The sequence below is a fragment of the Maniola hyperantus genome, chromosome 20 (genome assembly GCF_902806685.2).
Source record: "Maniola hyperantus chromosome 20, iAphHyp1.2, whole genome shotgun sequence".
Lineage (NCBI taxonomy): Eukaryota > Metazoa > Arthropoda > Insecta > Lepidoptera > Nymphalidae > Maniola > Maniola hyperantus.
The window spans coordinates 4,609,102-4,620,919 of NC_048555.1; the positions used below are offsets into that span (position 1 = coordinate 4,609,102).

The 11,818-nt window shown below is 38.2% G+C and overlaps 1 protein-coding gene across 3 annotated transcripts in view; it reads left to right on the forward strand.

The window, feature by feature from the left end:
- Nucleotides 1–11,551, forward strand: part of cert (ceramide transfer protein) — a 37,141-nt gene extending 25,590 nt beyond the window's left edge. Inside the window, exons 7-13 of one of the 3 annotated variants that reach the window (XM_069505312.1) lie at nt 4,449–4,631; nt 5,115–5,221; nt 5,325–5,446; nt 5,936–6,117; nt 6,846–6,969; nt 7,499–7,636; nt 8,848–11,551. In XM_069505312.1, coding sequence (XP_069361413.1) covers nt 4,449–4,631; nt 5,115–5,221; nt 5,325–5,446; nt 5,936–6,117; nt 6,846–6,969; nt 7,499–7,626 — 846 coding nt within the window. In that variant the 3' untranslated portion in view covers nt 7,627–7,636; nt 8,848–11,551. Of the gene's footprint in view, nt 1–4,448; nt 4,632–5,114; nt 5,222–5,324; nt 5,447–5,935; nt 6,118–6,845; nt 6,970–7,498 lie in introns of all 3 variants that reach the window. The other 2 variants (XM_069505313.1, XM_034979352.2) reach the window with 2 other exon arrangements.
- The last annotated feature ends 267 nt before the right edge of the window (nt 11,552–11,818 follow it).

Here is an 11,818-nt window from a genome sequence, read left to right on the forward strand (position 1 = left end):
AGGTCTTTCGGCCTCTTTGTCCCAATGGTTTGGACGGTTATTTTTCATTTTTCTTTGTATTATATTTGTATGTATAGTACGCGACAGGTCCACATGGCAATCGGGGTATGAGGCGGGGGGACTCCCCGCACGTCACCCGCGTTATCCCCCACCGGGCTAGCGCGGGGGCAGTGTGGGTGTGCAGAACCGATTGCCATTTCAACTTGTCTCGTATGATGCGTAAAATTTAAATCCTCACGCGCCATTATTTGAGTTATTTTTTACGGACTATACTATAAGTTCATCGGGGTTTACGTCAGTGGCTCTAATGTGCTGATTCCGCTTCATCCAGAACAAAGACTAATGATCTCTTTTGTTTGCACTATGGCGTTAGTTATGTGATGGCTCCAAACCCATGATTTAACCTTGCTGTTTATGCTTACGAGTATATAGACTAGGACATTTTTCGTCTCTTTTCTCCAATGAATTGGACGGTCATTTTTCATTTTTCTTTGTATTATATTTGTATGTAGTTCATCGAAGTTTACGTCAGACCGGCTCTAATGTGCTAATTCCGCCTCATCCAGAACAAAGACTAATGATCTCTTTTGTTTGCATTTGGCGTTAGTTTTGTGATGGCTCCAAACCCATGATTTAACCTCGCCTACGAGTATAAACCATTGCTTTGACTGTGCTACGATTTTAATTTTTTTACAACGGCAGCGTTTTATATCTAGCTAAAAGCTTTTCTTTTACTAGCGTGTTTATAACTTTTGACACCCCTTCCAGTGAGCTCAATAAAGATTTTTGATTTCAACAAATTTATTAGGTATTAAAATACATAATATATTATTTAAGAAATGCAAATTAAGTTGGGTGTGACAGTTAAATGCAACACTTGTAAAATATTGATAGAAGATTTAGTTGGTTTTTTTTGCTTTTATTTATGAATTTTCTACCACTTGGTAACTACAGTGTAAAGGTTCGTACGCACCTGAGCGGCGCGGCGCGGCGCTTCAGTCCGACTGCAGAACGCGTCACCTCAGGCCGCTCGACGGTACCGTACGAACCTTAAGAATAACAAATCGCAAGCACGTCCCTAACGATTTCACTTTCACTAGCGCCACAGCTTGCCTCCTCTTTTTATTATTATCGCTATTAGGTACTCGTGAATGATTTGCGAACCATATACTCTTATATTGTGTGGTTTAACAATTCATATCATTATGACGTTTATTTATGTACTAGCTGATACCTGCGACTTCGTTCGTGTGGATTTAGCTTTTAAAAATCCCTTGGGAATCCTTTCATTTACCGGGATATAAAGTAGCCTAGGTCACTCTCCAAGTCTTTAACTATAACCATGCCAAAAATCAGGTTAATCCGTTGCTCCGTTGCGACGTGATTGAAGGACAAACCAATAAACCAACAAACAAACACACTTTCGCATTTATAATAAGGCTACTGATAATAAGGGTACTATTATCTGAATGCTGCAGAAAGGATTATTTTGTTAGTTATTTTGTTGTTGCAAAAGAATATGTGCATACTAGGTCTGAGTTCGTTATAGACAACATTATTTTGGCAAAAAATAATGTACATCGACCTTTAGAAGGAGATAGCGGATTTGTGGAGCATTGTCTTTGTCGTTGAGACCGATTGTTGGTATGAGTGAGAGAGATAACGCTTTTCAAAGCCGAAATGTCATTCTAAAGGCCGATGTGCATTATTTTCTGCCGCGTAGCTGTACCTGGCATTGGTAGAAAGAAAGGTAGATGTAGAATTCTATCATGTATTTTATGATCTTTCGCTCTACATGGAAGCAACACGGGTGGACATGTCGACCGTTACCACGGGGTGTGTCGGTGACGTCAGCGTGGGGTAAACGCTCCGCGCACGCCACGTCGGGGCACGACACCACGTACCCTTGGCGTGCCATCGGTGAACTGGAATTTACCTACTTCGGAATGTTAATAAGCGACGAATATTTTTTTTTTATTGGATTTTTATATACTTACTATTATGTAATCGTCTGTACATAATATACCTACTGGGTGGTCTAGTTCTACGACTACGATTTATATTTATACCCTAGTTAGATATTAGCCTAATTTTTGTACTTTTTATTTTAGCTTTATTTTAGTATTTAATATTCCTTAAGCACACGTTTACATAGAAGATGCCTATTCACTCTTGTTTCTAAGCCAAGATCTCTAGGTCGATTTCGTAAAACCTATACATCAATCATTATTACAATCTCAATTGTTGTGACTGGCTGAATTTGTGCGATTCTTGTTGCAACAAAATGCATGGTAGCCAAAACAGAGGTGATTGCGATCGTGACATTGTAGCTATCAGTCTACCGCAATCGAGCAGCAGTTCTTAGATTAGCTGTCGTTTTACAAAGTCTCAACTCGAATTGATATTTATATAATAAATATTTTGCGTTTTTGACTTACATTGATTACTATGATGTTTCCACATTAGGTATATACCTAACTAGTAGGGTGCGTGGGTGCGCGGACCACTGAAGTGGTCCGCGAGCATGCAGCGTTGGTTTTTCAAAATGTGGACCTTATTCGCCATGCATTTTCTATGGAAAAAAAAAATGGTTTGCCTGGAAGAGATCACTTTAGTGATAAGGTCGCCCTTTGTTTTTTAAGTGTATCCTGTATTCTTACTCTCTGTAAATCTATTAACAATAAAGTTATTTTAAATTAAATTTAAATTAAATTCCGCCATCTTGAATTATTTTTTTATCATCGAGTAGACCTTTGTATCCTGATCATCTTTTGTGAAGAAACTAATCTTCCATCTTTTATACTCTCCGAGATAGACACCGACGAAGTTTCTATGGCGGCAATCTTTGTTTCGCCATTTTGATTTTTTTTTCAGCTTCAGCTCTCTCCGTATTTTTCCTCCGAATGAATTTTTGTCTTCTATACGAAACCATCAGTCAAAGTTTTTTTTTTCATTCAAAGTGTTCAGGAGAGGTGATCAATGAGTGAGTCAGTCAGTCAATCAGTGAATCAGCACGAACAGCTATATATATATATTAATTCATACATACTAAGCAGTCATTCGTTTAGTTTGCTGAGAATTTAAGGTAAAATTTTTTAAAATATTTTTTTAGCTGTCAATACTAAAATTACAAACAAGGAGCGTCATTTGTTTTAGCTACTAGCTGTCCCGGCGAACTTCGTACCGCCTAACAGTCGATTTTTTTAATACTTTAAATTTTTCTCTCCGTAAGAACCATCCCCATACTTCAAGGAATATTATAAAAAAAGAATTAGCGAAATCGGTTCTGCTGTTCTCGAGATTTGCGATCAGCAACAAATTCAGCGATTCATTTTTATATATGAAAAAGATAGAGCTATAGGATAAAAGATAGCAGACGAGTTATCTCATGTTAAAACTTTGCCCTAGCTAATAAAGTATGGAACATTTATTGAATAAATACTACACAACGGATCTAATCAAGAAAACAGTTTGCGTTTATTAGATAATGTTCGCACAATCAGCGAAATTTATTACTGCATGCTGTTCTAGTAAGTAGGTTACGCCGTGACGCATAGAATTCATTATTTATTATATTATATACTCTACATTTTGTTGTGATTTCTATTTTGTGTTATCAATTACATGTAATGATTTATGGCAGTTAATTAACATCACTTGCTTCAACGGTGAAGGAATACATTGTCACGAAACCTGCATGCCATGTAAGTTATCCATAAAGTTCTCAAAGAGCATTTCTTATTCAGAGTAGAGACCCATGCTCAGTGATGAACCGAAGACGATGGGTTGACATGAACAAAACTTAACAACTGTTGAGAGATATATGTCATAAACATAGATAGGTACGCAAAAATACGAATTCATTTTAAATGAAACCCAAAGAAAGTAGGTGAATAATTTGCCTGAATAAAAATGCGTGAAATAATGTCGTTGTCATTCACATAATTACAGTAAAACCGTTAACCTTCGACTTGTTCGACTTTTCAGTTTTCTTGAAATCGAGATCGTAGGTATAGTTCGCGACAGGTTGAGATAGCAATCGGGGTATGAGGCGGGGGGACGCCCCGCACACCCGCATGTCACCCGCGCTCGCCCGCACCGGGTTAGTGCGGGGGCTGTGCAGGTGTGCGGGATGTTCCCTCCCCAATTGCCATTTCAACTTGTCGCGTACTAAAGGTAAATAAACTACTTAAAAACTCCTTTCCTAGTTCACTCTGGTAGTGGTGAGATTAGACGGTACTAGAGCACGTGGCAGATTTTCCATGGACAGATCAAGTGAGGGCTGCGGTGGATGTTTCCTTAGGTAGTTCACGACGAACGCAGATGTTAGAGAGGAGTGAAGACGTATAGTCAAGCGTGTCACAACATCCAAGTGACGACCACGAACCGCTTTGTTAAGAACGGTCGACGAACGAAACGACTAAGAAGCTATTACTTTTTGTCTACAGGAAGGGCCGCACTCAACGTTGCCGGACGACGAGTTCTACGATGCGGTGGAGACGGGCTTCGACAAGATGGAAGAGGAGAGGTGCGCGCGAGTGGCGCCCCCCACGGGAGTCACGCGCGACCAGGTCGAGCTGCCGCCGCCGGCCATCGACAACCGGCTTACCGTACACGCCTTATGGCCAGAAGTAAGCATTTTACTATAACTGGGGAAGAGAACCCGTCGGATCTACAATGCGGCGGAGATGGGCTTCGACAAGATGAAAGAGGAACTAGTTGGCCTGAGTGGCGCTCCGAACCCAACGACCAAGTCGAACTACCTTCGCCAACAAGTCGACAACTGGCATATTGTACACACCCTATTGCCTGAGGTAAGCATGTCTCCACAACCATGAAATTCATGAAACTATGGAATCTTCAATGTTGCAAGCTCCTACATTGCGTTGAACAAGGACTTCACAGACTTATTTGAGCATCTTTGGGATTTCCCAATAACCGGAGTGTATCACTCTAGTCTCACTAACCCCGAGTTTTCACGCGCTTTTTAAGATGAGAACTAAACTCCGTTTACTCTGGTACTATTTATAAAGGGGAAACTTTTGAAAGAAACTTTTGCAAGGTCAAGGTTTCGTTAACGTGATTAAAAATAGATGTTATTGTTTTTATTTCAGATTGATAGGATATCAACAGAACAGTTACAGGCGGCGTTCGAGGGAGTAGGCGGTCAGATAGGTTGGCAGTTGTTCGCTGAAGAGGGAGATATGAGGATGTACAGGAGGTATGCTTTTGACATGAATCACAGTTTATTGGGCTAATCAGAAAAGAAAAGATTTTATGTTCGATCACATTGCTTAGGCTCATAATTATTTGAACATTTTCAGGGAAGTGGAAGTGGACGGAATGGTGATGGATCCCCTGAAGGCGATGCACAAAGTGCGCGGTGTTTCAGCGCGCGAGATGTGCCATTATTTCTTCAATCCTCGATACCGATATGAATGGGAGAGTAAGTATTAAATTACATGACCGGTTCACCTTGACCTTAACCTTATCACTTTATACATAGTTAAGATCCTATTTTATTAACAAATTGTAACGATCCCCATTTTGGAATTAAATGTAACCGAGCGGTTGGTAGTGTTCGGTAGCGCCAGCTGGGCCGACGGTTGTATCTTGAAACTTCTATATATAGTCCAGATTGCAGAAAACTCCGTTAGTGCGAGTACTGTCGGCGGTACATTTGTTCAGGACTAAGTCATGTAATGTTATCGATTGAACAGCGCCATCTAGTTTCTACTGTGGCAACCGCCACAATTTAATAAGTGTAACAAGGTAAATTGTTTATAGTAGCACTATTATGTATTGAAAAGTAGCCGGAATGACACACTTCATCCTAAACCTTCGCGGTTTTTTTTTTGCTGTGTTAAAGTAGCCTTGTTAAACATTCTTTATGTTGATAATAAAAAAAGTTGAACTGTGTGTGTCATGTTTGCAGCGACGCTGGAAACGATGAACATCGTGGAGGCGATTTCTTCGGACTCGATCGTGTTCCACCAGACGTTCAAGCGCATCTGGCCGGCGTCGCAGCGGGACGCGCTGTTCTGGTCGCACGTGCGCGCCGCGCCACAGCACACCTACGCCGTCACCAACCACTCCACCAGTAACTCGGAATATCCCGTGAGTAGTAGTGATCTAGATAGATTATATAGGTTTATTTTTTTTTAAAGTAAAAATGGTGAGCAAACGAGCAAGCGGGATGTTAAATGATTACCGCCGCCCATGAATATTAGCAGTACCAGAGGAACCACCAATGCGTTGCCGGCCTTTCAGGAATTTGTTGGTCCACCCCTTGAATACCGCCATGTTTTAATCTAATGGAAACACCGCCGAAGGGAGTGATCCCACAGTTTGCGTATTCAAAGAGGAAACTCCCGTCCCTTCATCCAGCTTCACCTACTCGATTGTCGTTTGTAATTAACTTATGCTTTATAATGAACTAGCTTATGCCCGCGACTTCGTCCGCGTGGACTGCACAAATTTTAAACCCCTATTTTACACTCTTAGGTTTGATTTTTAACTATGAGATTTTAACATAAGCTTAACAAAATATGTCATACTGCTAATTGCAAAAATATTAACTACAAAACACTTCAAAACTGACAGACTTTCATACAAACTTCAAACCCCTGTTTTACCCCTTTAGGGGTTGAATTTTGAAAAATCCTTTCTTAGCGGACGCCTACGTTATAACAGCTATCTGCATGCTGAATTTCAGCCTGATCCGTCCAGTAGTTTGAGCTGTGCGTTGATAGATCAGTCAGTCAGTCAGTCAGTCAGTCAGTCAGTCAGTCAGTTAGTCAGTCACCTTTTCCTTTTATATATATAGAGTATGTCGATTGTTGCAGTCAAACACAGGCGCCTGCATTCGTCTATTCGTGACGGTCTGCCTTGCATGTCGTACTACGTGGCCCGCCGGGGAGCAGCCCACGAGAGATAATATCTCCACTAGTATCGCGTACTGCAGCACAGGTGAGTTTCCAAATAGATTAACAGGTCTATCTAAGAGTAATGCTATCCCTATCTGGTTAGAAAGTGTGATAGAGATAGCACTACTATTGGATCTATTAGATTTGTACATTTATATTGGTAAACAGACTAGGAGTATTTATTGACTTCTAGTACAAGTTTGCCTCGAAAACTTAGATGGAACATCTTGAAACTTTTCGAGGTTCAATATTAAAACGACAGAGTAAAATGAACCTGATGTTCTTTGTTTTAAAGTCGCTCATTCACCACCGATTTTTGTGTACAAATTTTTCGCTGTTGGCTTTTGTTGACTTGGGTGACCTCAATAAGCTTTCCTGTATACCCAAAGGAGATGTGTAGAGCGTATTATCTCTTTTCTTAGACTTAGGGTTAAAATGAGAAATATGTCAGGGAAAAGGCGATAAAATAAAAATGATTATTGTAATGTGTGTATTTTGTAACTGTGTTTGCTCTAAAAAAAATTATCATCAAAATTGTCTAATACTTTAAAATTACTTTGAATCTTTTACAGTCAATCCAGGCGGTTGGGCCCCCGCAGGCGTTCTCCGTGCGGTGTATAAGAGAGAATACCCCAAGTTCCTCAAACGATTCACCAACTACGTGGTCGAGCAGTGCCGCGGCAAGCCACTAGCTATGTAGCAACTACCAGGTTGGTACGGCTGAGCGACACAAACATTGCCTGCAATATATTTTCTACTTGTAACATTCAACTTATTTTTGATAAGGGTATTTTTTTAAACTATATTATCTAGGGATACATGAGAAAGAAAAATACCGATACTCGATCACAGGTATTGGTAGCGATAAGTATTGAAACGATATTATGTTTTCGATAATAGTCGACTACTATTTATCTAAAAGTAGAAAATAGTATGATGCTAAGCGCTATATACTGTAGGGATTTTCAAACGATTTGAAATTCGAATAAAAGAAAATTTAAACAAGATAAGTATCAAGTGAATTCTGGAAATAACTATACCGGAAGTATCGAAACTTAATCATCGAATATAATTACAACTGTAGAATCAGTAAGTACAATATTAAGGTAAGTTTGTACAATTTTTCCGGTCTGGTAGAATTCGAGTATATAAATGCTAACACTAGCCATCGCTTGTGCGGAATAAAAATCCGTAATGTTGAATATAGGACTCGGTCTTTAGATTCGAGATATCGATATTGTTGTCGAGATAATATGCTTATTCGTACTACTCTTAGTATCGTCAGAGTGAACTAGAGTGAAGGAACTCTCAGTTTGATCCTGAATCAACGATATGTCAAATTAGGCTATGGTGAGGTAAAATTAAGAAAAATAGCGCTACCTGTACTATCATTTGACACCTGCCAATGACGTCGAAGTCTCGACGTTTTGTTAGAAGTTCCCTAACTGTCGTAAACTGTGGTACCGTATAGAAATAGTAATGAGTATCGGGTATGTATCGATACTTTTTTTTGTATCCCTAAGGGCGATCACGCACTTATCCGATCCGAATCCGTGAAAATACGCATATAAAAAATATCTACGTCATAAGCTACAATACAAATAGTTTTATGACTACTTCGGAACGTATTTTCACGGACTCGGATCGGATGAGTGCGTAACCGCCGTAATAGTATCAAATATTCGTCTCTATATCCAGACGATTTATAATGTCTTTACTATTTTACTTTCGAATGACGGCATATGTTTAATAATTTTGTCTTTTATTAATTTAATTGTGTACTTGTAACTATGCGGTAGCCTATGAAAAAGTAATTGATAAAATTAAAGCTACGCCTAAAATCTGATGCATAAGTGTACTTGATACAAAAAAAACTGAAAATCGTGACCTGTAAGTAACTTGTCATATAAACTGTATATAGTGTGCGACAGGTTGAAATCGCAATCGGAGGGTGCGGGCGAGCGCGGGTGACTTGCGGGTGTACGGGGCGTCCCCCTGCGTTATACCGATTGCTGTCGCGGATTATAGTATATTGTATAATAATATTATGATAATTATTGTATTTATGTAATTAGTGTAAAGATTTCTCCTTGTACAGAAATCCGATTATTTACACACATATTTAGTAAGGTCCTGAATGTAAGGTTAAAATAAATTATTATATTTATTTATATCTATAAATAAAATAGAGGTCTTCGTGTCTGGAATTTATTTGGTGTATATTTATTATACTATATCATAATCAACCAAAAATATTTTATTTATTTATTTAATACTATTACAAAGATAATAATATTACTATGTAATAAAATTAAAACAAACTCGTACTAAAAATATTACGCTATCGTTTTACTAGAATGATATTATAATTATGTAAAAAGAAGTACAGCGCGACAAGGCTATCTTGGCCCGTGAGAATCGGAACTGGCGTTGCCGTCAAGTGTTCCCTTTGTTCTTGTTTGAATATTCCAAGCCTTCGTTCTCCAACAGCGCCCCCCTGTCAATCTCATTCAAGTGCCAAGGGAGCCATGTCGCCCTGTAGATACGTTGCATACGCGTCTAAAGTGAAGACTCTAAACTGCCTACCGTATTTGGGTCACCCTCGTAGATAGCTATCTCTTCTACCTTCGTGTGTTTTGTATCTTATGTCTTACTCATCAGCGAGCAAGAATTTTATACACCTTATAATATAATCGTAACGTATCTAGGTGTAATATCATTGTTTCTATACAATTTAATTTACTGCATAGATTCTGCTGGAATAAGAGCCCGTGAGGGCCAGACCTTCGTTATTTTATAAAAGCTAAAAGTGTCTATGTAAATTGCCCCCAACACTGGTAGGAACGATCAGCGACTATGAAGTTTGGATCATCGTAGCATTAGCAGGTACGATGAAACAAATCTTTCGTCAAAGTGTTATTTTTTTATATTTTCTTCGGAATAATATAGAAATCACGTCATGCGTTGCGTGAGTCATCGTTCCTACCTGTGTTGGGGACAATTCGCAGATAAACTTTCAGCTTTTATAAAATAATGATGATCTGGCCCTCCAGGCTCTTTCTCTATACGGAATCAGGTATTTGATATAAACAAGTATTTATTATATATTATGTATTTAGAATAAAGGAGACCTGTACAGATGTAACATTTTGTATCAATTGATAGACATTGTGAAAGTTGAATTTTAAAGTTTTTGATGTTGTAACTTTTATTGTCAAATTAAAATTGTTTACAAAATTGGGAGTATAATGCGGCCGATTCTCTTGTACACAGTCTCTTAACTAAATTAACTGGTCTAAATCTAGTGCTATCCTTTTCTGCAAGCAACATTATGAAAGGGATAGCAATAGATTTAGACGTTCCATTTTAGTTTAGTTTAGAGATTGTGTACAACGGAATTAGCCACATTATTATTATAAAAAAGTAAGTATAAATTTCTATTCATTCTATATTATTAATAAAATTATAATTACATTTTCTCGTGTTAGCTAACTTTTAGTTGCTTCTTGATTTACCAAAAAAACAGGTTAATTATTGTCTCTTGAATTTATGTAAGTAACGAAACAGCGGCGGACTTAAATATCTTATTAAACCCTGTATTTTCTCTTTGAAAGGAAAATCATTCATTCCAGTTTTTATTTTAGGATTTTGAATGTTTGTTTTTATATGAAAATAAATATCACAAAAGGAATAGTTATGTATTTAACGAGACAAAATGTCTATTTTTGTATCGATCGACTAATTACGAGTAACCTTAGTATGAGTTTTTATAGAATTCTAAAAAAATCGCTAGTTCCATTCTTCTTCCATTCATTCCATCTATAGCTAGCGCCGCTAGCGATTGTGAAATATAACTCGGTACCTAGTACAAAATCTGACTACAGTACGTGGCAGAAAATAATGTACATCGACCTTTAGAAAGACACAGTGGTTTTGTAAGAGCAGTGTCTTTGTCGTTGAGACCGACAAAACGTCACACAGGTATGAGTGACAGAGACAACACTCTACAAAGCCGAAATCTCATCTCATTCTAAAGATCGATGTACATTATTTTCTGCCGGGTACTGTACTAAAGTTTATTAAAGTTCAAAAGTAGGGCTAGGTCTATAAATGGTTACAAACACTGAAAATCTCAAAAAGCTCATCTCTTACTATTCCTTTGAAAACTTGTATCAGATATATTCTTTTTAGTTTCTCTACGCTTAGTTTAAGTTTTGAGAAGGATGTTGTTTATTTATCTTTTGTCTCAAATGTACCTACTATAGGAGAGCGAGAAGGGTATTTAGATTGCATTTATAAAGCAATGTTGGAATTGTATGTTATAATGCCTGGCTCTGAACAGAATTCTTTTGACGACACATGTTAAATCAACGGACAAATAAAAAATATACTTCGAACATTATAGGCCCCATAGAAAGGACATGCATGTGACGTCATCACAAATTAAATATGGCGTATGTAATGGGGCACTATAAATCTATTCAAAGACAATCGAGACATTTTATGGTTGATTTTTAATTTTTTATTGGTTTATAAAGGTCTCGTTAAAAGCATTCTGTTCCGAGGCAGCCTGTCTAAATATGTTTTTTAATTATTGTTTATAATAAAATGTTTTATGATGGATAGCTGCGTCTTTTTATTAAATAGCCCAATATCCATACTATTATCCACATAATTTTATAAATGCGGGGGGAGTGTATCGTCTGTTCCCTTTACATGGTTTAACGAAATGGTTTAAAAAGAGGATTCACGTACGCTTTTTGGGCATCATAGGAGAGTGAAAGCACACGAGTAGATATTATAGACCAGAGGGGAAGCTTCACACTAGCTCACGCACACCACGACGTGCCACGGACGCTCTGTGCGCCCAGTTTGGCGGCAAACGGAGCGTC